This window comes from Ipomoea nil, unplaced genomic scaffold, assembly GCF_001879475.1.
Source record: "Ipomoea nil cultivar Tokyo-kokei standard unplaced genomic scaffold, Asagao_1.1 scaffold1770, whole genome shotgun sequence".
In the NCBI taxonomy this organism is placed as follows: domain Eukaryota; kingdom Viridiplantae; phylum Streptophyta; class Magnoliopsida; order Solanales; family Convolvulaceae; genus Ipomoea; species Ipomoea nil.
In genome coordinates, this window is record NW_017618198.1 from 1,711,633 (window position 1) to 1,738,346 (window position 26,714).

Sequence of the window (26,714 nt, forward strand, 5' to 3'; positions counted from 1 at the left end):
CATCCGAGACCATGTTTGACTAAGGAAATCATATAATTAACCCTACAACCTAAAATCGAATGCAAATCTAAGTATAACTTCATCGCAATAATGTCGTTGCAGCTAGTGTCAGTGGCCACTGTAATAGCGTGCGCAACGGTGTCGATGGAGGGGGAGGTGTCGTTGTCGAAGCACGCCAAGTGGACGGAGCAAAACAAGGTAACGGACTACATGAAGCTGTCATCGCCGACGGAGCAAATCAAGTCGTCGTCGTCAGCGAAGGAGAAGCACAACAAAGCGTCGTGCGCGGTGCCGTCGTCATCGTCGGAGCAAGACAAGGCCAAGACGACGACTTTCCGTCCGCGGTGGTCGATTGAGGAAATGGATGGCAGAGAGGACTTTCTTCCGTTACCTTGGGCAGCGACGACAGAGAGGAATTCCGGCGAAGCAGCGGTCCTCTGGCGTATGACAGCTTTGCGATCTTCTCCAGCGTAGCTTTCCCCTCCGACGTGTACAGAGGCAACGACCCCTTCGACAGAGCAGTGGTGACGACGGTGAGCTTATCAGGTGGATAGCATGGCTGAGCAGTGGTGGTCGACGACCTTGTTTTTCCGAGCAAGCTAGCTGGGCAGTGGCGGCGTACGAAATCTGGCATCCCGTGTTCTCCTCTTTCCGACGAAGCAGAGACGAATTCCTCCTCACCATGAAGACAATGACAATGCTACCCAAAAGAGAATTAAGAAGACTTAGAAAAATTCAAACTAAAAGTAATATTTATTTAGACTAGCATATGAACATCTCCTATAATGCATACATACTTTCTCAACCTCCTGAAACACAAAAAGTCAATGCCCCCACATTGAAGTTCGAACCTAAAACCTCTCATTTGAGAAGTCACAACTATACCGCTCGACCACAAAGCCTTTGACAATTAATCAACACTTAAAACATAAGACACCATCAATCAAAGTCAGAGACATGGTTTTAGTAGGTGACATCTCCATTTAAATACTTTTCATTTTTTTTTTAAGTGTAAGCAATTGATAACAAAATAAGCAATGAATGAGAAGATGAAAGATAGAAGTACACCAATTTTAGAGTAGCTTGGTCGAGACTACTCTACTACCTACAGGCACCTCCTTCAAAAATCAACTTTACTTTTTGAGCCACTTTAAAACTTTGGTGGGCACTACAACCGCAGCACTAAACAGTCTTGGTGATAACACTTCTACGAACACCAATCTTTCATAGCTTAGAGTGAGACAAGACACTGATCATTCGTAGCTTAGAGTGAGACAAGACACCGATCGCTCGTCTCATGTGTCCCTTGCGCACCATCTTCCCCAATAGCGCTTTTACAGCTTTCGCCCCTTTGTAGCAAAGGTACAACAAAATTCACAATTTTGTTGCCAAAGTTGCCGCTATAACCAGCTACACTTAGTGTTGGGACAAATGCCTCTTACACCTAAGTGTTTACACCATAACAAAGATGGCATATTACATACACAGAAGACTGCCAGTTGCACTTAAATAATCTACTGATCATTTACACTACAGCTACACTGGCTGAGCTCCTCTTCTGCACACCTTCTGCACATCGTCTTCTGCATGAGAATCGACCTCTACTGTCAATTTTCAAACGACCCCTTCTCTAGTTGAATCTTCAGAATCCAAATCTATCAGCATTGGCTCATCATTCCTGATAGATTTACCATGTCGTCTTTCCACTATCCAATCATCCATGGGGTCAATCTCCTCGTCTGAGAAGTCGTTGCGTACATCTGGCTTAAAATTTTGTAACTGCAGATTGTAATGCACGAATGCCAGATCCCTCAGCCTCTCTTGCTCAATCTGGTTTCTTCCTTCTGTAAGTAAGGCCTCTGCCAATGTCCTCTTTAGGTTATATTTTGAGGCCCCATCACAGGTCTGACTCAGGATCCGGACAGCCATCTTTTGTAATTCAGGGCATTCTTCTCCATACTTTGACCACCAAAGTGCTGAAACTAAAGTTTGTTAGTAACTTAGTACATGTTTTGCCCAACTTACTTTTGGGCATAACTAATCCAAAAATTATTTTTAAAAAATTAAAAAATAAAAAAAGTCGTCTAAAGCTGGACTAAACATTAAAAAAAAAAAAAAAAAAAAAATAGTAAAGGATTTTATGCCTATCCAGTAGGGCATCTACAATGCTGGAGGGGTTTTCATTTTCCACAAAAAAAAAAAAAAAAAAAAAAAAATTAAAATTAAAATTAAAATTAAAAATTATCCTTGCCAGGAGAGTGGCCCTTGCTGGGGTGCAACGTGTTGCCCACGCTGCAGAATTGCCATTCATTTTTTTTTTTTCTGGGACAAGGTGCAAAGTATTTATACACTCTGCGCCTTATCTCTGTCTCCTCTCCACGTCTTCTTTCTGCCCACGCGGAGGAGTTTGATCCCCCATTGGATATGCACTTTGAAGCCTCAAGTTGACGGCTTTTTTCAAAGAGCTCTTATGATCAGAGAAATGGTTACTTTAAAGAGAATATCAAACTTCCAAAATTATCACTATATGTTTTATAAAAGACATCTATTTTCCCAAATTTCTGCTGAAGATTTTATGAAACTCATCTCCCTATTATATTCTCTTACTTTCTATCTCCCTTCTGAAATAAAATGGTGATTTTAGCATTGAAGTAAATTAATGTAAATATTCCTTTGATTCATAGTCCATGCCTTAACAAATGTCACTGCTTTCTACTTTCTCAACAATCAATACTTCTATATCAGAATACTTCCTGGATGCAGATAGATTCTGTCCTTCCTCAAAAGATAGTCAAGCTTGAAGGAACTCCTAGCCATGACAAGACTCAGACCTTGATCTTTCTTGAAGACAAAGTGTGAAGAAAAATGTGGGTAATTCAGGAAACAATTATTGAGACAGCGTATAAAAAGATGGGAGAAGATAAACTATTTAGGTTTTGATTCCTCATGAAAAAAGATTCATGTACTGTGGAAATCGATATCTTATACCAACAAATTGCCAGATTATTCCTAATTTCTGGATCTACTATAGCTGTAGTGGTGTTTCTGTGGGACTAGAAAGGGGAGAAGAAAAGAGGTATGAGATTTGAGTGAGACTGGGAGAAAGGGAAATCAAGAGAGAGGAAGGGGAATTTCTAAATTGCTGACAGGCAGGGAGAGAAAATGAATTTTTTTGACACATGTATCTTTATTTTAATAGATTTCTTTTTTTGCTTCGGTTCCAATTCTAAGGTTGTATATATGCAAACAAAAACTTCATTAATAATTTCTATTCCTATTTAATACCACATAGATATGCTACTTTTGCTAAAACCCATTCCCATTCCTTATTTTTTTAGTGCAATTATAATTTCAATACCTATGTTTGAACCAAATGTCCCCCATAGTTGCACTAAACAAGCTCTAACAATATTACTTAAAAGCAGAAAGTAATGACTAAATAAATAAATGAATAGTATTATCACCTGGATGAATATTTTCCAACTTGGCACTGCCTAAGCCAAAATCACCCTTAGCCATCCGGTACTTGTCAATCTGCAGCATCATCAAATCTTGAACACTAAGATTCGCTGACATACGAACAATGCAGCAACAGAGGCCACATGAAACTTCAGCATCAGCGAAGAAGTCATCTGAATAGAAAAGCCTAGGGTTCAAAAAGTATCCTGCAGCATGGAGAGGGCTGTGAAGATACTTGTTCCAAATTTCATCTATTGCTTCCCAGAATTGTATGTATTGGGATTTCCTCGACTGGAATTCTAACTTGATTGTCTCCTTAGCCTGGTCTATTGTGTCATATATAGAACCAATTTCTGGCTTATTACTACCATTGATCAATTTCAAAACCTTCACCAGGGGAATTGTGACCTTTAAGACCGTAAAAGCTCCATTCCAAAAAGTTTTATCCGCCACCAAGTCAGCAATGCTTTGCCCCTCCCTGGTAGAAGAACAAACTAAGGATTTCCAACCCGATGAGAGAAACATCTTTTGCAAGTCTTCCTCCTCCATGACCATGTTCTCAAGGGTAAGGAACGGAACTATTGACTTTATCTTGGAAGGCTTAACTAAGTCAGTAGAGCAAAATTTTCTTGCAAGTTTCAGGACATCCTCATTGCTGTAAACAAATTGTGTAATAGTTTTTGCCTTCTCCAATATTTCCTTGATGGCATCCATCATTGCAAGTTTGTTTAACATGAGTTCTATACAATGAGAAGCACTTACAGTCCAAAAAATTCTCTTATGCTTTTGGTTTACTCTCTTCCCTACATCCTCCATGAAAGTTGATGTTGAGTATGAGACAATTTGAACCACATTATCAACACCAACCTCCTCAATAACACTATCCAAAAAATCTTCCATTGCGACAGCATTACCATCAATTGCTGAAATATCATAGGATTGACGATAAACTGTGCCCTTTGGGCAATATACTAAGATATTAACAAGTTTTCGACCCCTTGAATCTACCCATCCGTCTAACAAGATGCTGCACCCTGTGGCTGCCCATACACTCTTGATATCAGATGTATACTCTTGCATCTCTTTCACTGCATCCTGAAGGATCCACCCTTTCAAATCATTACAAGTTGGAATTTTCATTGTATTAAAAGGGCCAATGATGGATTTTATCATCCTTACGAAGCTAGGTGATTTAATTGCATCGAAGTCAACTCCTGTTTCATAAAAGAACCTGCCAATACTTTTCTGGGCTTTTCTTAATGATGAATCACTGACACCACTACCTTCAGCCGGTGAGTCCACTTGTCCTCTGGGAAAGACCGAATCTATCACGTTGCCAGAATTTTGATCGCTGCTATCTTGTTTGTCAAGCTTGGCAGGACTGTACTCCCGCTTCCTCTTCAATGGAAGGTTCGGCTCGTCAAGCTCCCCAACATCCCTCATTGCATTTCCAAATCTCCTCTCCTGTAACTCATTTCTCAGCATTGCCTTCACATCTTCAGGAACCTGCAAACACGGAGCAACATCTCCACGGACACCTCCTAAGTGGCATTTAAGACGTTTGAGGCCACTAACAACCTTGCCACAATAGGTGCATTGATATCTACCCTTCTTATGATCCACAATGGTGCCAAATTCACGGGCATTAGTAGCCATTCCCACAAAACCTACAGATCACATATATCAACAGTTCAGCATTCTTTGAATCTAGATGCCAATAAATTCGTCCAAAATGCTGCATAGAGAATTTTTTTAAAAATCTGAGAACGCACGTCTCATGCACGTTTATCCCTATCACAATATAGAATTCAAAGGGGGAAATGCGAAAAACTGAAGAATGGTTATAATCTTGAAAATTAACAAGCTAATCACCGATAACTAAGGCATGAAGATATATTCCTAAATTTATAGATACAACAAAGGATGCAAGATAACTTTACGAAACAGATAGAATGGGGAAGGTTCATCACCCAGTCGAGTCGCAGATACAAGGCCAGTGAGCTTAAAAAGCTAAAATCTTTCCCCCACTTCTTCTTCGTCTCTACGGAATGAGGGTTCGAGAAGCAGGCTATCAACTCTGTTACAGAGAGAGAGAGAGAGATACAGTTTTGGCTGCAGAGTAGCTTTGTCTATGAGCCTTTGAGCGTTAGAGTCCACTGTAGCCTGTGCCTTTGAGCGTGTTGATTTACAGAGAGGGCTGGGGAATATAATTTATTTTCACATCCTACAATTATTAATTAATTACAATTTTGATATCTAAATATTATTTTTGTTATGCACAAATTTTATTTTGTTGGGCTACAAATCTACAATCGACATTTTCAACCAAATATCTTATAAAAAAGTATATCGAATATAGAATATATCACAATTTAATATTTAAGTAATACTTCTAGGGAAAATGACACTTTTTTCCCCTATGTTATATACTTATAGCACTTTTTCCCCCTCAATTATTTATGTAAGCACATTAGTCCCCTCAATTATTTTAAAAGTGGTGGTTTTTCCCCCTAATATATTAAATTGACATTTCTACCCTTAAAGTAAACATTTTATTTATTTTACTTCTCCAACAAATTATTGCGTATATGTAGCGATTACCACGGTTCGGTTCGAACTAAACCAGACACTATAGCAATCGAATTAAAAGCTTTCAGTTATGATTCAGATCTAGAACCCAATATTTGGATTTCAATTTATTAAATTTAAGAATAAAAAAAACTGGATCATGAACCGGCGGTTCCGGATCCCGTTCGCGATTTTGAAGTGTCTATATTTTAAAATTTTATTTTTTATTTTAAAATAGTTTAAATTCAACAATAAATGTATTTTATTTTTTCAGTTCGGAACATGAACCGGCCATTCCAGTTCGCGATTTTAATAAACTCTAAATATCGTGTTTTGATTATAAATTGTAATTGGAATATTTTGGTTTGGTTACTATAGTATCTGGTTTGAACCAAATTATAGTAATAATTTATTGGAGAATAAAAATAAATGAAATATTTATTTTAAGGGTAAATATGTCTATTTAACATTTTAGGGGGAAAAAGAGCCACTTAAATAATTGAGGGAAAAAAAGTGCTATAAGCATATAACATAGGGGGAAAAAGTGTCATTTTCCCATACTTCTATATTTTTACCTGAAAATAACTAAGTGAATTCGATATGATTTTGATTTGATTGTGTTTACTTAAGATAGTACTTATTATATTATTATTTTTAAAGAAAGTTATATTGAAAAACAAAACATGACAATCTTACTAATAATAATTTTAGACCATTTTTGTAGTGTTTTATAACATGTAAATAAAAAATGTAATTGTTGAGATTAGTTATATATTGACTTATTCAGCTTATAAAGTGAATTATGACTAGTTACGAATTAGCTATAAACAGTATTGAAGTCAATAATAAAGGGAGGGAATGGTGTCATCTATAGTTGGTGATTGTATTGTGACCACGTTTAAGTTATTAAATAATAGTTTGAAAACTACTCCAATTTATAGAAGTGTCATTTAGATAAAACATGGCAACCCTACCAATGATAATTTTAGTTTATTTGCATAGTGTTATGTGTTACATAAGCTGGAAATCTAGTTGTTGTGATGAGTTATATATTGATTTATTTAACTTGCAAATTGTATTTGAGTAGCGGTAGATGAACTAAAAATGACAATGAAGTCAATTGTCAAGGGAGGGAATGACGTCGTATAAAATTGGCGGCTAAGACTGTTTAAGTTGTTAAGTGACCGTTTTTTTTTTTTTTTTTTGAAAGGTGTAAGTGACAGTTTAGAAATTACTACAATTTACAAAAGTGTCACTCACATAGTTTTGAAATTTACCCCAATTTATAGAAGTGACATTGGGATAAAATTGGAAACCTTACCAATGAAAGTCTTAGTTTCTTTGCGTTATGTTATATATTATTAAGTACGGAGTATAAAATATAGTTGGTATGATGAGTTATACATTGACTTATTGAACTTGCAAATTATATATTTAAACATATGTGAATTAGTCAGAACATTATTGAAGTCAATAATAAAAGAAGTTAACAACGTTGTTTGAAGTAAGCGATTAAGACTATTTAAGTTGTTAAATAGTAATTTGGAAGCTCCCCAATTTACATAAATGTCTTCCGAATTTTATACGAAGGCAGCGTACAAAGAGTTAATTAGACCCTGAACTTTTAAAAGTTACAATTAAACATATCAACATATCATTTTAGTGCATCAAAATCCAAAATTCGACTAATGACTTGTAATATCATGTCTTTAGGATTCTGATGATGTATTGACTAGCTCTAGGGACAAAAATTGACGACCGACGAACAACTGCTCATCACTTTTGTCATTAAATAAAGCGATTGACAATCGCCTCCTTCACTGACAAAGGAGGCAACTTGATGGTAGCCTTACCCGACCACCTTCATCGTCAACCAACTTGATGGTGCTTTCCGCCGTAAGGGAAATGCTAGTGGTGGGCAGGAGTGGGCTATTCCAGTGATGCGAAGCTTCAGCGGCACGCCAGGTAGAGGAAGATGTGATATCGTGGATGATGCACGACCGGAAACAGTACATAATTTGTCTTTTCAGTTATTTTTCGTCAAAAATTTGGCCGGATGAACCGAAATTGAGAAAAATTGAATAATTAAGGTACTAAATTGACAATTTTATTTGAAACTCATTGACTACAATTAACAAGACCCCAATAGTAATAGGACCAAAAGTGAAATTAACTCATTGAAAAATTTTAAAGTTGTGCACAAAAAATGATAGAATTTCAAAAGTCGTGGGACAAAAAATGAAATTAATTCTAAAAAAATATATATTAGAAATAATATTATATTTTTGTTATATTTAATGCTATGGTAAGTGTGTAGATAAATATTAATTAGTTAGTAGAAATATCTTCTTCTTTTTTTTCCTTTTGAAAACGTAGAAATATCTTTTAGTTACGTTATATCATTTGTTTTAACCTTGATCAAGTATATTCGGATATAGATTGAGAAGAAAAAACAACAAAAGTATGATTTGAAAGTCACATTTTTTTTTTAATTTGATAAATCTTTTTCACATTATTTTTATGTGTCGATCAACATCGATACACAAATATACAATTGTAATTACCGAAATGTCGTTGTAATTGAGATTAGTCAATACGTTATTACTGGAGACATAATTTTCAGTTCAACCTATTTCTATATATTCACACAAACATTAGTAGACTATTGTATTAGTATTTATTTTTTAAAATTAGACAAATACATGTTAATCTTTTAAAATGTAGTGCATATAAAACAGTACTTTTTAAAATACTGGTATTTATGAAAATCTATTATTATTATTATATTTTTGAAAAATTATTATTATTAGTAATTAGTAATTTAGTATTATTATTTTGTAAGTTGATTCGTGAACAAACGTATATTAGTGGATTAACCCTTGGCGTCGGGGGCCCGGATATTTCGCGACCAATTATTTCCTAACAAGAAAAAATAAAAGAAAAAGAAAATAACTGTTCTTCCGACGATTGGAAAATGTCATAAATTTTGCTTCGGGTTTGTTGACTTTGAAACAATTTGTTGGAAGAAAGGAAGACCAAGAGATTACTTCCATTTTCCCTGAATTCCTTTGATTTCAACGAGGTATGTTGCTCAAATTATGCTCTTCCAAATATATTGGATTCATGCTCTTTTCCTTTCATCTTGCAAACGTTTTTGTGTGAATCCTTGCAGCTGTGGATTCAGCTTTCCCTTATTTTCTTTTCGTTTGCAAAGGGTCCCTGCAAAATTTGATCTTTCGAATTTATTGTTCGAAAAAAGCAAAATTGCAAAGAATGTGTGCGTTCTTTAGTTCATGGATGATGCAGATCTAGCAAGGCTTTATTTGATCATCTATACGCAGTTTTGGGGCTTTTGTTATAATGGGGGAAAAAAACTCTTTGGATGTGTGCAATGCTTGTGATTCTGGGGTACAATTAGAGTCGAAATTTTATTTTGAGATATTTCTAGTGTTTATGGGCTTCTTGTGATGTAATTGAATTATTGAAGGATGACTTAATCTGATATGCAGGGTTGCAACAAGGGTATTGGGAAGATTTTTAAGTTAATAACACATTATTTACATACTTATAATGAAATATGATGATGTAAAAAGTTTTCCTTGATCAAGAATCATTTAAGTAGCTAGATGTGTGTATTGATTTCTATGAAATTATTTATGCATATTCAACTCAAGTAGTATCGTATGAGTAGCATATAATCTATCAATTATGGATCAGTTTCTAAGCTCTGCAGATAACAACACCAATTTTCTACCCGTCTCTATTACAGATGGACGATGAAAGCAATGCCTATACTGTGGAGGAAGCTCTTGTTACTATGGGCTTTGGAAAATTCCAAGTTCTTGTGCTCATATATGCTGGGATGGGTTGGATTTCTGAAGCCATGGAAATGATGCTTCTCTCTTTTGTGGGACCAGCCGTGCAGTCTGCATGGAATCTTTCTCCTCATCAAGAGAGCTTACTTACTAGTATGGTTTTTGTTGGAATGTTATTTGGAGCCTACACATGGGGCATTGTTTCAGACAATTATGGAAGGAGGTAACTCATTGTGCCTTCTGTTGATCATAAAGTCATATGTGAGAAGTGTATATCTAGTTTTCGATTGTTTTTTTTTTTTTTCCTGATATCTAGAGACTTGCACTGTTCTTTACTCTTCAATTCTTATTGGTCTAATTTAATGGCTATGTTTTTCACAAGTGTGAACCTGACTTTATTTACACTTTGGCCTTTTCTGCTACTATAAATGATGCAAGGGTGCTCTTTGGTGTCTATTAATGGAATCCACCGCAATATGAGAGAAGTGGAAGTTCTGATTTCTGAATGAATGACTTTGTGAAACTGAATAATTTTGTTTCATCTCTGAATGGATCAAATGTAGTTATGTGCTTTTCTTAAAAGTGGCTTGAGAATCTATAATGCACTGTCATGATTTTCATCATAATTGTGAAGAGTTTGTATAACTGTGAGTCTATGAATTTTGGGCTGGTTCTTTTAGCATTTTTTTATTGTCATTCAATCTAGTGGTCTGTACCTGGCAAAGAAGAATAAACTCAAAGCCTGGAAATTAACGGTAAACATTCTCGCCTTAGGTTGAGCATATTTCCCGACTATTTTGTCAAGTAGGGAAGTTGCTAATCAACTCTCTTGCTTTTCTTTTGGGTTAAGAAGTTACCCATGTCTTGCTCTAATCAAAGGCAACAAATGGGCTTTTCCCCGCTCCAAGAGTTTAGCTAAGACCTACTGCATGGCTAATGTTATGATATAAAATGCTCCTTTGTTTGCCTCCGCCCGCTCCTATTTTTCTTCAGTTAATTTTCTATGCATACAAGTCTAACAATTCCCCCCTTCTCCTTTTGTTTGTCCCAACTATTTTATTCAACAGGAATGGATTTTTCGTGACAGCAATGATTACAGCATTAGCAGGTTTCTCAAGTTCTATGGCCTCAAATATAACAGTGCTGATTATCATGCGTTGTCTAGTTGGTGTTGGCTTAGGAGGAGGCCCTGTACTTTCGTCATGGTTCTTGGAGTTCATTCCTGCTCCAAATAGAGGCACTTGGATGGTAGTTTTTTCGGCTTTCTGGACGATCGGGACAATTTTTGAGGCTTCGCTTGCTTGGGTATGCTAATCCAGGTTTCTCAAGTCGAAATTTGCATCTTTTTTTCTCTTTTGATCTGCTTAACATGGAAGTGTTTCGTATTGGCTACTTTCATTGTCTTCTGGGTGAATTTGCCATTTGTACTGGGATTATTCTTTTTCACTGTTCCTTCAAGAACATGTATTAATGAGTTTCTTCCCCACTTTCTCGTTATCTTATCAGGCATCTCGAAATCATGCATATGATGCATTTTTCCCTGTTATTTTCTTAAAAGATAAATTACGTAGCTTTAATATCCTCGTGTTAAACTGGAAAGAAGAGTGGGAATAAACATGTTTGTTGCAGAATCCATATATCCAATACTTCTTCTGCTTATTGCAGGTTGTGATGCCAAAACTGGGCTGGAGATGGCTACTTGGGTTTTCTTCCATACCCTCTTCATTGCTTCTTTTGTTCTACGGTTTCACCATTGAATCACCGAGGTTTTTATGCGCAAAGGGGAGACGAGAAGAAGCATTACTTATCCTGGAGAAAATATCGAGAATTAATGGAGCGAAACTGCCCCCTGGGATGCTTGTTTCTGACAGAGAAGCTGCGGGGGCGGAAGGTAATGGCTCTGGCTCTGCATCAGAAGATAGACATTTGCTGTCACCAAAGGCAGAAGAAAGTGTAAAATCTAAACCGGTGGAACCTGCCACAGGATGGTTTTCTTCACTGGTTATGCTTCTTTCACCAGAATTAGCTAAATCGACTCTCCTTTTGTGGACGGTTTTCTTCGGGAATGCGTTTTCTTATTATGGCCTCGTTCTGCTGACAACCCAGTTGAACAGCAGTAAAAATAAATGCACTGCTACGGGGGTGCAATCTGACACTCACGGGGGTGTTAACTACCAAGACGTTTTAATCACTAGTTTTGCAGGTATGACTTCTTGTTCCAACCAGTTTTACTAAACACGAGACTCATCATCTTGATTACCGTTTTTTGTGTTTGGTTTACTTGAAGAAATCCCGGGACTTCTCCTCTCTGCTGCAACGATTGACAGGCTTGGTCGCAAACTCTCAATGTCATCCCTGTTCTTCATCTGCTGCGTTTTCCTTCTCCCGCTCGTGTACCCTCAATCCAAAACCCTAACAACCGGACTCCTGTTTGGAGCTCGCACATGCATCACCGCCACCTTCACCATCGTTTACATATACGCTCCAGAGGTAAGTCAAGAACACATTGTCCCGATCCTCATACATTTCCCCTCCCATGTTTTACAAAAACTGTAATCTCAGGTTCCAAACATTGTACTTTAAATATTGAGCTTTTAGTGGATTTAGGCAAATTCTCAAGTTGAGAAGTGCCTCGCAGATTAGGGTTGTTTGCCCGAACTGCGTTACAGATTGTTTGTGTTACAACTTCAGTTTCAACATCATGTTCTTGATTTGTGAATTTCAAAAACCATGACAAGTTGACAATGTGCGTTCCCTCTAGGGGTGTCAAAGTGGGTCAAAACCCGCGGGCTAACCCTGAACTGCCCTGGGTGGGTTAGGGCCTAATTTTTTTTTACCTGTGCGGGTTTGTGGGCCAATGCGGGCTAGGGTCACCTGAACTCTAGCCCGGGGCTGGCCTGCAAAAGCTCGCCAAAAGTTAGGCCAACGGTGGGGCAGGCCTAATGGGGCGAGCTGGTCTGCTTTGACAGTACTAATTCTCTCGTTACCAATTGCAGGTATACCCAACGTCTGTAAGAACCACCGGGTTTGGAATCGCGAGCTCGGTGGCAAGAATCGGGGGCATCGTGTGCCCGCTGGTTGCAGTAGGGTTGATCCATGGATGCCACCAGACTATGGCCATCTTGCTGTTTGAGATCGTCGCCTTCATGTCTGGCGTTTGTGTCATCTTCTTCCCCTTCGAGACCAAGGGCCGTGAGCTGAACGACAATGTATCCAGAACTAAGCGAGAGAATACACTAGAGATAAACTAATACAGGAGTACAGGACCCCAACACAAAAGAACTTTTATTTTTATTTTTCTAGCTATCTGTTTATCTATGGAGTTGCATACGTTGTATAGTCATTCTTTTATACGAGGATTCAATAATTAATTTTAGTCTTGGAGTTAGGTATTAATAACTCTAAATAGGTACAAGTTCTCAAAGCAAATATAATATTATTATGTTTTTTTGAAAACCAAAACCAGAACTTTTATAATATTATTATGTTATTCCAAGTGAGATTCAAATATTGAATGAGAAAAGATAGAGCTCACATGTCAACTAACGGGTCTAGGAGAGCCCGTTAATGACCATGTTGTTTGTCTTCAATTGCTACTTCATTCAATTCCCTAGTGAAACTCTTCAAGGGCTTGGTAGAGAGGTAAGGTTATTTGTTATCATTTAGATCAATTTTCTATGCATGTTATCCTTTCCATTCTGAAATGGGTTGGATCTCAAATCTTGTTCACAGTCAATTAGAAAGAAAGATCGCAAATTATTCTATAGACCGGGTTTAAATGTTTACAATTTAAATATTATCTTTTAAAAATTTACAATTTGTATACTACAAACACATAATCGATTACCTTGTTTTGTATTCACAAGTTCCTTAGATTCGATGACCTTGTATTGTATTCACAAATTCCCTTCTACAGTTGTTATGTGTTTTTTACTTAGAAACACAATTTATATTCTAGAAGTTCATAATTTCAATGCTAAAAATATACAATTTATATGTAATTTAGGACGAGAATCCACCTTGCAAGGTGGACCCTAGTCCATGGTATAATAACTCGACCCCAATTGTTATGCCATGGATCCGGGTCCACCTTGGAAGGTGGACCCAGGTCCAAAACGCGCGTCTGGAATAACAGTGCTATTAGTGGCACCGTTTCCTCAATCAATGATTTTTTTATTTTTTATTTTTGAATATAGAGTTCAAAAATTGTGAATATAGATTCAAAAATTGTGTTATATTGTTGAATATAGAGTTCTGTAATTGTAAATATAGAGTTCTTTAATTGTAAATATAGAGTTCTGCAATTGTGAATATTGAGTTCGGTAATTTTGTACATTGAGATCTAAAATTATAAATATTCAGTTCTAAAATTGTGAATATAGAGAAACGAATTCTAAAGACAAATGTCAAATTAACGACAAAAAACGAAGCAATTTTTTATTTCTTTTTTAAAATTCAAATGGCGTTGTTTTGAAGCAAAGCAACGCTATTTTAAACCCGAGTACACAACATAATTTTTGGTAAGGGTCCACAGTATAATTTGCCGCTGACTTACTTAGAGTTTCTAAATATGAGCTATTTGGATTGGGTTGTAGAGCATTGTAGATAGTTATGCGAAATCAGAACTGCGAATGGCACCCAAAACCGGGTGAACTCACATCCTATGGAATAGTAGCAAGTATAATTGCGTATCCCGAGGCCCCAAACATCTGCATGTTGTTAAACTAGCTTAATCGGAGTAGGGACAGCTTTATGATGTAACTGAAGCCCCTTGGATTGAAAGCTCCGTTTCTTATTCTCAATGTATATATATATTTTGAAAAATTAGAGTTATATTGATGAATTAAAATAAGACTTGCTTTTTTACTTAACATTTTTTTGTTCTATTCTCACAAATTTTAATGGTGATTTACTAACATTTTTATATATTAACACAAATTTTAATCGTGATGTAACAATTATATGTACTAACATGGACTTTTGAATGGATGAATTCACATTATTATTCAGACATATATATATATATATATATATATATATATATATATATCATTCACCTTATTAGTAACGCATAAGATTTCTTCGATATAATATAGCGGATTTTATTATATAAAATATTTTTAAAATACTCATAATAACTTGAATATTCTAAAAAAAAAAAAAAAAACTTAAAGATGTTTTTTCTTTATAAAATTATCTATGATTGATAAGACATAAAATACACGTTTTTTTAACCCTGCTAAATTACTCTTTGTATCATGGCGTTGCTGACGTTCGTCTGAAGGAGGTCTCTTAAGTAGACTCATCTAAAACCCAGTCGTTATATTGTACACCAGGGCGCACAATGCATTGTGCGCTCCGTCTTATCCAAAATGACGTCGTTTTGGTGCATTGTCTTAAAAAAAAAATTAAAATAAAAATCATATGTTTCAAATATACATAAACTCATAACAAAATACACAGAAACTCATAACTGAATACACATAATCTAACATGATACATGATATACAGAAACTCATAACACAATGCACAAAAACTTTTAACTGAATACACAGGTTTGGACCATTTGGACAGACGGAATGACTCAGCAATTGAAACGCATACATTTTGTGCCTGGACGTACATTGCTATGTGCGCCGTGGTGCACGATATAAATTGCCTCTAAAACCACCTTTATCTCCTTAACCACCTTAGCTTATCTCCTTACCTCATTCCACATTTTGCCTCAAGTTGGCAAGCTTATTAGCACATTTATTTCATTCTCTCAACAGGGACCTAATTTTAACAATCCCTCTATACTTCTATAGCCACAATCATCGTCTTGCAATCAACCACTATAGCCGATGAAGAATTCTATGGCAACTCCGAGATTAACTGGGATTTTAGTATGGTGAACCAGTCATATATACGAGTGGGTTGAGACAGCTATCGTGTTCCGGCCGGAGCTTAGATCGGCGCGTCCACCTTCGACAAATCCGGCCGCCGCCACAGTGCGGCGGACCTACTATGTATATATATATATATATATATATATATATATATATATATATCTGTTTCTGTGTCGTGCATTGGCGTCTGCCATCTGTGATTGATAAGAATTGTGGCAACACCTCTCGCCATCTTGGTATATCATTATAAATTTTTTAATAAAAAATCGAAGCATGCAAATAGTACAATTAGATTTGTAATAAAAAATGTTATCAAAAAAAGAAATTTCGGAGAAGAAGAGATTTGTAATAATAAAACAATTGTATAATTTTTATTACAAAATAGAATATTGCGGGAAAAAATAGATAATTGTGAAATACTTTCAAACCATTTTAAAAAAATATCAAGTAATATAAGATTTATTATATAAGTATTATTACACATAGAATTCAGTTCCTGTGCGGTTGAGTGTTTCTCGTGCGGTTGTGCGATTAAATATGAGTCATTGATTTTGTTTAAATCAACGTTCATGATTACCAAAAAAAATACGGTGACAATTTGGTAATTTTTGCATCTAGGTCAAATTTAAGGTGTGTGACTTTCCTTCTGAAGGTGCGTAATTTTTGTGCTTAAGGTGCGTGGGTTTTGTGCTTAATGTGAATACTTGTTGAAACTTAAGGTGCGTGGTTTTGTGCTTAAGGTGCATGATTTTTGTGCTTAAAGTGCGTGGGTTTTGTACTTTGAGTAGTTGTTGAAACTTAAGGTGCGTGATTTTCCTTCTTAAGGTGCGTAATTTGTATGCTTAAGGTGTGTCTTTTGTATAGCACAATGGAAAGAGGCAATCAAAGTCATCAAAATTCCAACCCAATTTTTCTTCTTCCCAACCATCTTCACAAAATTCTCAATTTCTCCAAAATTATAAATTTTCACAAAATGCCCAATTTCCGGGTAATATTCAATTTCCATCATTTGCACCTATATTTCAATATTCTCAATATGCGGGGTCTTCACAATCTTCAATCAACATACAAACTGTCCAATTTCTGAAGGTTAATTTTATTATGAACGGTACAAAGTACAAAAGAGGTTACTATATGTGAGTTTCGCCACGGAGGCTTTGAAAACTGAATGCAGTCCGGTCTGTGCAGTAGGCCTTCTTCCACTCTTTTTTGTTCATAGCTCCACGTCTTTGTACTCTGCAATTACAGTGGAAAATGAATTCCAAATTGATCATCGGCGGGTAAAAGACGAAGAGAAATGGCTCGCCGCGGGGATTGCGGGCCTTCAACAGAACACCTTCTACATGCATCGTGCTCTCATGTTTTCCCTACCCCAAATTACACGCCTCAAGATTGCTATATCCTAAAATTACTTTTTAAGACCTAATTTTGGCTATTTGCTTCCAGGATTCCAATTGAACAATCCGAAGGATGCATTGAAGTATTCGAAATGCAGAGTACAAATAAATCAAATACATAGGACAAATTTTTGTTGTGCAGTTGATCACGGAAATGAAAATGACTCATATTTTATAAAACATTTTAAAAGTCATTTTTCTACTTTCTAAATCGACTTTAAGCTTTTTTAGATAATTATGAGTTATCTGAGACTCCAAATATTTATCAGCATTTTGTAGCTGCAACCAGTATAATATTTTTTTTTCTCTATTTTCACAAATTTCAATGTTGATTTGCATAATACATTTATCTATTCTCATAAATTTTACTAGCAATTTAACAATTATGTAATGACATTATTTTTTTTGAAAGGGATGTATTGACATTATTATTTACCTACACATATATATATATAGCATTTACTTTATTGGTGAGCATATAGGATTTGTCAATACAATATAAGATGATTTGATTATATAAAATACTTTTTAAATACTCATAATAACTAGAATATTATAAATAAAAAAAAATCAAAAGATGTTTTTCCTTAAAAAAATAATATAAAATTGATAAAACATAAAATACACACTTTTTTTTAGTGTATTGGAGGGGCACCGCAGGGTGCCCCGCTAAGTTACTATTTGCCTCATGGCGCTATCGACATTAGCCTAAAGGAGGTCTCTAAGCAAGCTCCCGAAACTCACCATACCTCGTACTCAACATGTTCTTGTTGCTTAGCATTGGACTTGACTTTGTGTTCCGCCTCTCTATTATTATCATATTTATCAAACAATAATTAATTTATTTAAAGAGTAAATGCTAGCCAAGGTTTATCGAATTTGGTGATTTCGTCACATTTAGTTCTTAACTTTCAAATCGACCCTCCGTGATCTTCTGAATTTTGAAATTGACCTGCCGTAGTCCTTCAGTTAAGATATTTCATCTCAGTCGTGAAATTTAAGGGCAAAACAGACTTTTTATTACAACCCCAATAAATATAATAAAATATATTATTGTCTATTCTTTATATTGACCTTAATTCACTAGTACAGATCTGCACATCCGCTACCCTTGTACAAGAGTAGCGGATTTTAGGGACGCTGAAAGCCTTGAGCTTTCCGCTACCCTTTTACAAGGGTAGCGAAAAGTTGAGCATCTGCTACCTTTGTTTAATCAGAAGGGTAGCGAATAATATTAACTTATTAGTTTTTTTTAAAATCATTCGCTACCCTTCTTAAGAAAGAAGGGTAGCGCATTGTAATAAATTTCTTTAAAAAAAAAAAGAAATTCATTTTTATTTTAAAATCCCCCAATTTTTTTTATTTTTTTTTAATCTTGTATGAAATTCAACATAATACTAACCATCAACACAATATTATCAACAAACTATTAAAACACAATATTACCAACATACTATATATTAAAACAATATTATCAACGCACTTTTAATCAAATACTATCAATAAAATACCTTATATCAAAATCAAATACAGACATATATTTACAATGCACATGCATAACTCAAGGGGGAAGTGTAAATTAAAATGTGAATAATTCAAGCTTGGGAGACATTTTTGTGAAGATTCTGAGTGGCGGATGAAAATGAAAAAGAACTGTAATAGCATTATTGTTTTCTCATGCAGATGATGGTAAAACTGTAATGTGACCTTACCCCACCCACCCTCCCCCTTACTCCCAATCACCAGCCTCACCCCACCCTAAAAATTGTAATAAATATTTATGTATTTTTTTTTTAATTTGAATGCAAATATTTATGTATATATTATTATACAATGAATAAAAATTTTCTTTTGCCCTCGCTCCCCTTCTCTTCAATTTTTTTTTTTTTTAAATTATACTATGCATATATTAAATTAGTGTCTTATATGCGCGATGCACAAAAATATATGTCCAATATTAAAATCTTAATTATATTATATTTTTTTTATCTAAAGCAAATTAGTAATTGTGTCTTATGTTATTGATGCGGTAAATACACTGGAATATACGAATAAGTCTATGTATTTAGTGGTGTGTGGGCTCGAGACTTAAGGATAGTGAGTCAGAGGTTCCCGAGGAGGTATAAGTTAGGTGAAAGTTTCAAAAGTCCATCCCTTAAGTATTTAATGTGCTATTTTTAGAGAGATGGAGGAGCCAAGCACCTTGTGCTCAGATGGCATGTAGTGACCTCTCTCATGTGCAGGGGCGGAGCCACCCCTATCCGGGGGACCCTGGCCCCCCTCACCCCACCCCTCATTTTTAGTAAATATATAGGTATAATATTATTATAATATGGATAAATTACACTTTTGGCCCCCTCCTATTTTTTTTAAAAAATAATCTATTATGTATATATATTAAATGAACTCGAAAGTTACACTTTTCGTACCTAAATTATGAAATAATTGTAGAATTCGTCTATAATTGTTGGTCGTGTCACTTTTCGTCCTAAGCTATAATTGACATTGTAAATTTCGTCCTTTAATAACAAGTTGCGGTCACTCTGCCTTTCTAAGCTATACTTTGTTCCTAATGTTTTGTTAGTAAAGGGACGAAATTTGCAACATCAATTACGGAGTATATTTTAGGGACGAAAAGTATGCATGACTAATAATTATGAATTCTTCAATTATCCTATAACTTAGTGATTAAAAGTGTAATTTTTCTTATTTTTTACTATTGTATAATTTGTGTGTTATGTACAAAATTCAAAAGTAATGTTTGACAATCTTAATGATCGTACTCATATAATTATATATTTCATATATATTATTGCACATAATATAATTAAAAATAATTATCAATAATAAATGGCACATTCATATATGGTATATATATAATAATATTATGTGGTTGGTACTAATATCGATTAAGATGATGAATTTTCTCTATAAATTTGGCCCCCCAACCCCGACTTTCTGGCTCCGCCACTGCTCATGTGGGAAGTCATGAGATTGAGCCTCAGTGGAGGCGTTGTTGACTCTATGTAATAGAGTCAGTAACATTCAAACAAATAGAGAGATGGAGGATGTACATCACGTGGGATGTACATGTCGGTCGTCCGGCATGCTCGCCGCGCCACATGTGCTGCATGCATTGGTTAGGTCGGTGGCGCTTTTTATTAGCCTACGTGGATGATGAATCCTGACAAGCCTGTGTTTAACAGGATCAGTTAGAGGAGTTACATAGGTTTTATATCTCTTACGTAAGGATGTTCGGTCAGTGAGTCCCGGTCCGAGCAAGAAAGTCGAACCCAATCTCACAAGGCGTTGTGCGGTAGACAAATAATAATAATAATAATAATAATAATAATAATAATAATAATAATAATAATTAAAAGGGACAACTCAGGTCGGTCTGATCCGGACGTAAATACGGTCGGTCCGACTCGGGTTTAGTTCACCTGGGGACACATACCGATATGTACGGTTGCCAACTCGAGGGATATTCCTTATCTGTTATGAATTTTTGTGTTGTGAAATTCTGCGCCTATGAACACAAATTATATACCTAAATCATATTTGAAAATTAAATAAGTAAATATATATAACATCTTACGAGTATGAATTATGTATTTCGTATTTCGATTCATGGTCTATAATGCTATGTGGACCTTGGTTCACGATATAAATTGCCAAATAAAACATCTTCCATTTAAATTACATGTCAATATACTATTAATATTTGTTTTTATTTGAGGCATTTTAATCATTAAATATATGTATAAAAGATCTTAATCTAAAGAAAATAGGAGAAAAAAAGAAAAAGAAAGAAAAGGGTTTACCTTGATAATCTCCTGTACGCAAAAAACTGCAGAAATGTTGGAAAGCTTTTCACCATTAGTCTCCGGCCTTTCTTTCTCATTCCATCTGTTTTATCCTTAATTAAGCACTAATCTCTCTCTGTCTCTCTCTCCCCCAATCCTCCTTAGGGGACACACCTACACAACAAAGGAGAAAAAAGACAGAAGAGAATAGCGCCTAATCAAACCTTTTACAAACAGATAGACACAACATCGGATCGGAACAACAACAAAACCAATCCCCTCCCTCGCCGGAACAAAACTCATCCCATGTTGTTCGCGAGAAAAGGGGGCAATTCAAGATGAGAATAATAATAATAATGCTTCAGAAATGCCGTCAAGATTGAATTTTTCCCACCGCTTTTCTTTCGTAAGCTTTAGTTTCGATTCCCCGTCGTGATAGTTAGTTGGGTTTAATTAATTTCCTGTAGATTGCGATGATCAGGGTCGTGTACGTTGCCGCGGCGGCGGCGGCGAAAATAGGCGGACGACGGCGGGGGAATGTGGCTGTTCCGTCCATTGTTGTTGCGTTTATTGCTGTGTGGTTGTTTTCGTCACCCGCATGGGCTGCGCCGCCGCGAGACGGGGAAGCTCAAACTCTCGCCGGCGCCGGCTCCGCCGCCGCTCTGATGGAATTCAAGAATTCCCTCGTGTCGGGTCCCACCGGCGTAGCCGTCGAGCGCGCGCTTGTCTCCTGGAACCTCTCGACCAGCCCCTGCGTCGGGAACGTCGGGAATTGGTTCGGCGTGCGGTGCTTCAACGGCGACGTAATGGGGCTCCAGCTAGACAACCTGAACCTCGCCGGCGACATCGACGTGGACGCCCTGTTGCCGTTGCGTTTCCTCCGAATTTTAAGCTTCGAGCACAACAACTTCGAAGGGTTGATGCCGGATTGGAAAAAACTGGGCGCCCTCAAGTCTCTTTTCCTGTCCAATAACCGACTCTCCGGCCAGATCGCCGACGATGCTTTCTCCAGCATGGGTTCTTTGAAGAAAGTCCATCTGGCTAACAATAAATTCACCGGAAAAATCCCCACCTCCCTGGCAACCACCGCCAGACTCCTGGAGTTGAGGCTCGAAAACAATGCCTTCACCGGTCACTTGCCGGAGTTCCGCGCCGGACTCACTGTGTTCAACGCCTCTAATAATCAACTCGACGGACCAATCCCTCCAGCTCTATCTTCCCTGGATCCCTCTGTATTTTCCGGTATGAACATTCCAATTTTATGTAACATAATATTATTTTTGAGTTACCAAAAGAACCCCATAGCCATTACTAAGGGTATGTATAGGTAAATTTTATCTAATGACCCTAATAGGTAAAACACTAGGTAAAACAGTTTAAATTATTCATAAATAACCGACTCAAATCAATAAAGTTAATAGACCGTTCCTACTGAGTAATATTATAATTACTAAGTCAATTCAATAGCTAAACAAACTAGTTAGGGTTATTCCTTAACATAATATTATTTGTTGGACTCCTAGTTGCTCAATCTAATGGCCTTCCTGGTTTAATTCGATTAACTATGGATGCATATTTACTTTGAAGCACTATTACAAAAATTGGTTTAGGCCTCCCTAGGTCGTGGAGATTTCCAGCTAGGCGGCCCCTTAGCGCCTAACTCGGTCGAATTCGGCTATAAGTTAATTTGTCCATTTTGATGGGGTTAGCTGAGTTCGACTCAGCCTTGCTAATTTTTTTCATTATACATATATATGTATATACGGATACATATGCACTAATTTTTTTATAATTAGTAGTCTAGGCGTTACTCTACTGTTCGATTAGGACCAACCATGCTCTGAAGTAGTTGGGATACCAAATTGAATGATACATTCCTATGTGTAAATGCAGGCAACAAGGGACTATGCGGAAAGCCTCTAAAGTCAAGTTGTGACGCTCAAAGCCCTCCTCCAAAACCGTCTCCCCATGGTGGCGGAGGCGGCGGCGCTACCAATGCTGAAACTCCATCTTCATCGTCATCGTCTAAAATCCTAATGATTCTAGCAATATGCTTGTTGGCCGTGGCAATACTCATTTCACTCCTCATCATTTCTCGCGGCAGCGGCGGCGGTCAAGAGAACTCACAGGCGGCGTCAGACAAAGGGACACGCGACCCCTTATTCTCGCCCTACAACAACGCCGGTGCCAGCCCCGCCTCCGGCGGCACCGCCACGACGCGGGCATCACCGTCGTCTGATAGGGCGGCGGGAGGCAGCACCCCGAACACGAACAGCAGCTCCAGAGCCGGCGATGCGTCGGGGGCGTCCCCGGCGGTCGGAAAGTTGGCGTTCATGAGAGCGGATCGGACGCATTTCGATCTGCAGGACTTGCTGAGAGCGTCGGCGGAGGTGTTGGGCACCGGAAGCTTGGGGTCCTCCTACAAGGCGGTGCTTATGGACGGGCAGTCCGTTGTGGTGAAGAGATTCAAGCATATGAATCTGGTGGAAAGAGAAGACTTCCATGAACACATGAGACGCATTGCTCGCCTTGAACACCCCAATTTGCTACCTCTTATTGCCTATTACTACCGAAAAGAAGAGAAATTGATGATCTCTGATTTCATGTCCTCTGGTAGCTTGGCTGCTCATCTTCATGGTAATTATATATACTCCTCCATAATTACAAAGTTACAAATTTAACTCCTAATGGGAGTTGATCGCCAACCATATGTAACTTAGGTTGGTTTATATCATTTGACGAAATGGGTCACTGACTTAGTAATCATAAGGTTACAAGTTCAACCACTCTAATAGAGTTGTCTATTGATCTTTTTGGGTTTGAGCTGGTCAGCCATATGTAATATAGGCATGGTTTATCTAGTTCACATCTTCGAGTAGTAACTCGGATCACAAGGTAGGGTTTATCACACTCCCTCCAGCGGTGCGGCAAACCCAATCAAATTAGTCATATGATTGACTTGGTAACCACAAGATTAAAAATTCGACTCTTGGTTACCTGGTTACAAGTTCAACCACTACAAGATGGACCTTTTTGGTTTGAGCCGATCAGCCATATGTAGTCTAGGCGGGGTTTATCTAGTTCACATCTCCAAGTGGTAGCTAGGATCATAAGATCATAAGGTAGGGTTTATCACACACCCTCCAACAGTGGGGCAAACCCAATCAAATTGGTCAAATGATTGACTTGGTAACCGCAAGATTAAAAATTTGATTATCTGTTACCAAGTTACAAGTTCAACTCTTAACATGAAGAGCTTATTGGTCAAGTAACACGTTTTGATTTAAATCGACCAATCTTGAGTAACCTAGACATGATTTATCTAGTACCAGAGTGTTAAATAGTGATGATTGGTTTCCTTGATTATAATGCAGGCAAAGAGTCCAGGCTTGAGTGGGCTAAAAGATTGAAGATCATCAAGGGAGTGGCGAAGGCACTAATGTATCTTCACAAGGAGCTATCAAGCATGGTTCTTCCACATGGCCACCTCAAGTCCTCCAACGTGCTTCTCGACAAGTCCTCCAACCCAATCGTCATGGACTACGCACTGGTCCCGGTGGTCAACCCCGACGAGCTTCCAAGCCTCCTCACCGCCTACAAGTCGCCGGAGTACACCAACCTCCACCGACCCACCAGAAAAACCGACGTCTGGAACCTTGGAGTACTCATTCTGGAGACCCTAACCGCCACGTCTCCGTCCAAGCACCAGGACTCCCAACTCCGGACTTGGATCAGCTCCATCGCCGCCAAAGACGCCGAGGCCGACGACGATCGGGCCGAAACCATCTTTGACTCAAAGATGGCCGGCGACGCCAAAAACAGCAGAGGACAAATGCGAAAGCTCCTCAAGATCGGCGTGGCTTGCTGCCATGAAGATCCGGAGGCGAGGTTGGAGTTGAAGGAGGCGGCTGAAAGAATCGAAGCTTTGAAGGAGAGGGACAATCAATGAAACCTAACGGACTTGCATTATATTATATTGCCCAGTTGATAACGTTAGATGCATGATTATTGAGCATTTTATATGCATTTATGTATACTTATTACGATACTATACGTACGTGTATTGTAAGTGCTAACCCTATTGTATGTATGTATATATGTATGCCCTTAGTTGCAAGCTCTTAACTTTTAATGCAACCAAAATAGTTGGAGTAGTTTTCATTTTCTAGTTTTTCAATGTATATATTTTTTAAACAGAAATGCTACAAAAATCATTGAATAATAATATTTGTACCTACTCCAACTACAAAATATTTCGTGTAATGTACATGTTATATATGATTGACTAATTATATATTCAGTTATATATAATACATTATATAAATCAAGATTATATTTTAGAGCAATCAAGAACGCAATAATAGATAGCTGGTTCTTCCCTACTTCTCTACTTCTCTACTTCTCTACTTTATCAACTCGTCTTTCTTAGCTTGATGCTCAATAAAGTGGTTGATTAGATAGTACATGTTGGTGATAATGAACCAAAATCGATTTATATCCCAAAAATAATATTTATATATACACACACAAGTATATAAAATATTATTGGATATTTATCCGAAATATATATATACACACAAATATATATAAGATGGACCCAAGGGTTATATATACATGTATATCTACGAAAAAGATATACCAATATATATCAATCAAAATTGGAACTAATAATCCTCAGATTATAAGTCCAGTCCAACGAATATATCAAAAGAGGGAGAACGGATTTTTGCTTAAAAGCATAATCCAAAACAAGAAAGAAGGAGAGGAAGAAAGATTAGTACGAGTTAGGCGAGGTGCCTTTCTTTCCTTAAAACCTTATTTGCCACCTCCCAAAAGTGCTAGGAGCGTTGTGGCTTAGGTTTCCCAGGATAAAACGTACAACGGTTCGACGTTTGAGCACCCAAACGAATGAACCCGGCGAACAAGAGCACGGACAAAACACAGCTTCAAGAATGGAGTAGGAGCAGAGTTTTGAGAAGAAAAGGTGCTTACCGTTGTGTGTTGTGTCTCTCTTGTTCTTCCCTTCACGTTGTATCTCACTTTCTCACTGTGCAGTACTAAGACCTCTACTCCCACTACACTCTTATATAGGAGGAATAAGATTTAATAGCATATTCATGACACATAAAACCCAACATTAATCCAATCTAATAATTGTATAATAACGTTTGAAACGGCCGTACTTATTATCGAAATAATATCAACGGTCACGAACTTAATATCCGATTAATTCGTACCGATCGTAACGACCCGTTTCAAAAATCTGAGTGACCGAGAAGTCTGTACAAACCCAAAAGATTAACGAATTGGGACTGAAAATCACACCCGAGTAATCCATATACACCGAAACGGTGCAGCACGAATCAATGCATAAAGCACCAACTCATACTGCACGAAAGGAGCCCAAATCTCCAAAAACGAATCAGTGCTCATAAGCCCAAATTTGTGCTTAATTCCCAATTCAAGCTTTCTCAAGCTTATCAAAATTAAGTTGCACGAGATGTGCTGCCAGCACAATTAGCATTAAGCTTAAATTTTGACTTCTCTCAAATAGGTTCACTTTGAGAATCAATTTCTCATTCACCTATTACTCATTTTGAGCGTACATTATATCAAATTCTTCGTCTCACTACGAAGAACCCGAATCCACATTGACCCGACCCAAATCGGAGATGGATCTCACATATATTTGTACCACAAAATAATCACTCAAAATGTCATTTTAATACTATTTTTCCAACAGTACAAACTACAAATATATCTTAAAGTGTGATATTTATT

At 37.1% G+C, this 26,714-nt stretch overlaps 3 protein-coding genes and 1 long non-coding RNA gene across 7 annotated transcripts in view; 2 read left to right on the forward strand and 2 right to left on the reverse strand.

The window, feature by feature from the left end:
- The window catches only part of LOC109192332, a 30,256-nt gene extending 24,654 nt beyond the window's left edge, over positions 1–5,602 (reverse strand). For 2 of the 4 annotated variants that reach the window (XM_019342918.1, XM_019342919.1), the window contains exons 1-3: positions 5,430–5,602; positions 3,465–5,126; positions 1,608–1,976 (exon numbers count right to left, since the gene is read on the reverse strand). In XM_019342918.1, coding sequence (XP_019198463.1) covers positions 1,615–1,976; positions 3,465–5,115 — 2,013 coding nt within the window. In that variant the 5' untranslated portion in view covers positions 5,116–5,126; positions 5,430–5,602 and the 3' untranslated portion in view covers positions 1,608–1,614. Of the gene's footprint in view, positions 1–1,363; positions 1,977–3,464; positions 5,127–5,429 lie in introns of those variants that run through there. The other 2 variants (XM_019342920.1, XM_019342916.1) reach the window with 2 other exon arrangements.
- LOC109192341 overlaps positions 962–26,714 on the reverse strand; it is a 31,984-nt gene continuing 6,231 nt past the window's right edge. The window contains exon 3 of the long non-coding RNA XR_002056079.1: positions 962–1,558. This is a non-coding gene — a long non-coding RNA (uncharacterized LOC109192341). The remainder of the gene's footprint in view (positions 1,559–26,714) is intronic.
- Positions 8,960–13,248, forward strand: LOC109192337 (organic cation/carnitine transporter 7). Its single transcript, XM_019342929.1, has 6 exons — positions 8,960–9,109; positions 9,797–10,065; positions 10,910–11,147; positions 11,508–12,045; positions 12,130–12,332; positions 12,839–13,248. The coding sequence occupies exons 2-6, from the start codon at positions 9,797–9,799 to the stop codon at positions 13,091–13,093; spliced, it is 1,503 nt and encodes a 500-aa protein (XP_019198474.1). The 5' UTR covers positions 8,960–9,109; the 3' UTR covers positions 13,094–13,248.
- Positions 21,052–25,089, forward strand: LOC109192331 (pollen receptor-like kinase 1). Its single transcript, XM_019342915.1, has 4 exons — positions 21,052–21,339; positions 21,401–22,175; positions 22,827–23,570; positions 24,308–25,089. The coding sequence occupies exons 1-4, from the start codon at positions 21,301–21,303 to the stop codon at positions 24,880–24,882; spliced, it is 2,133 nt and encodes a 710-aa protein (XP_019198460.1). The 5' UTR covers positions 21,052–21,300; the 3' UTR covers positions 24,883–25,089.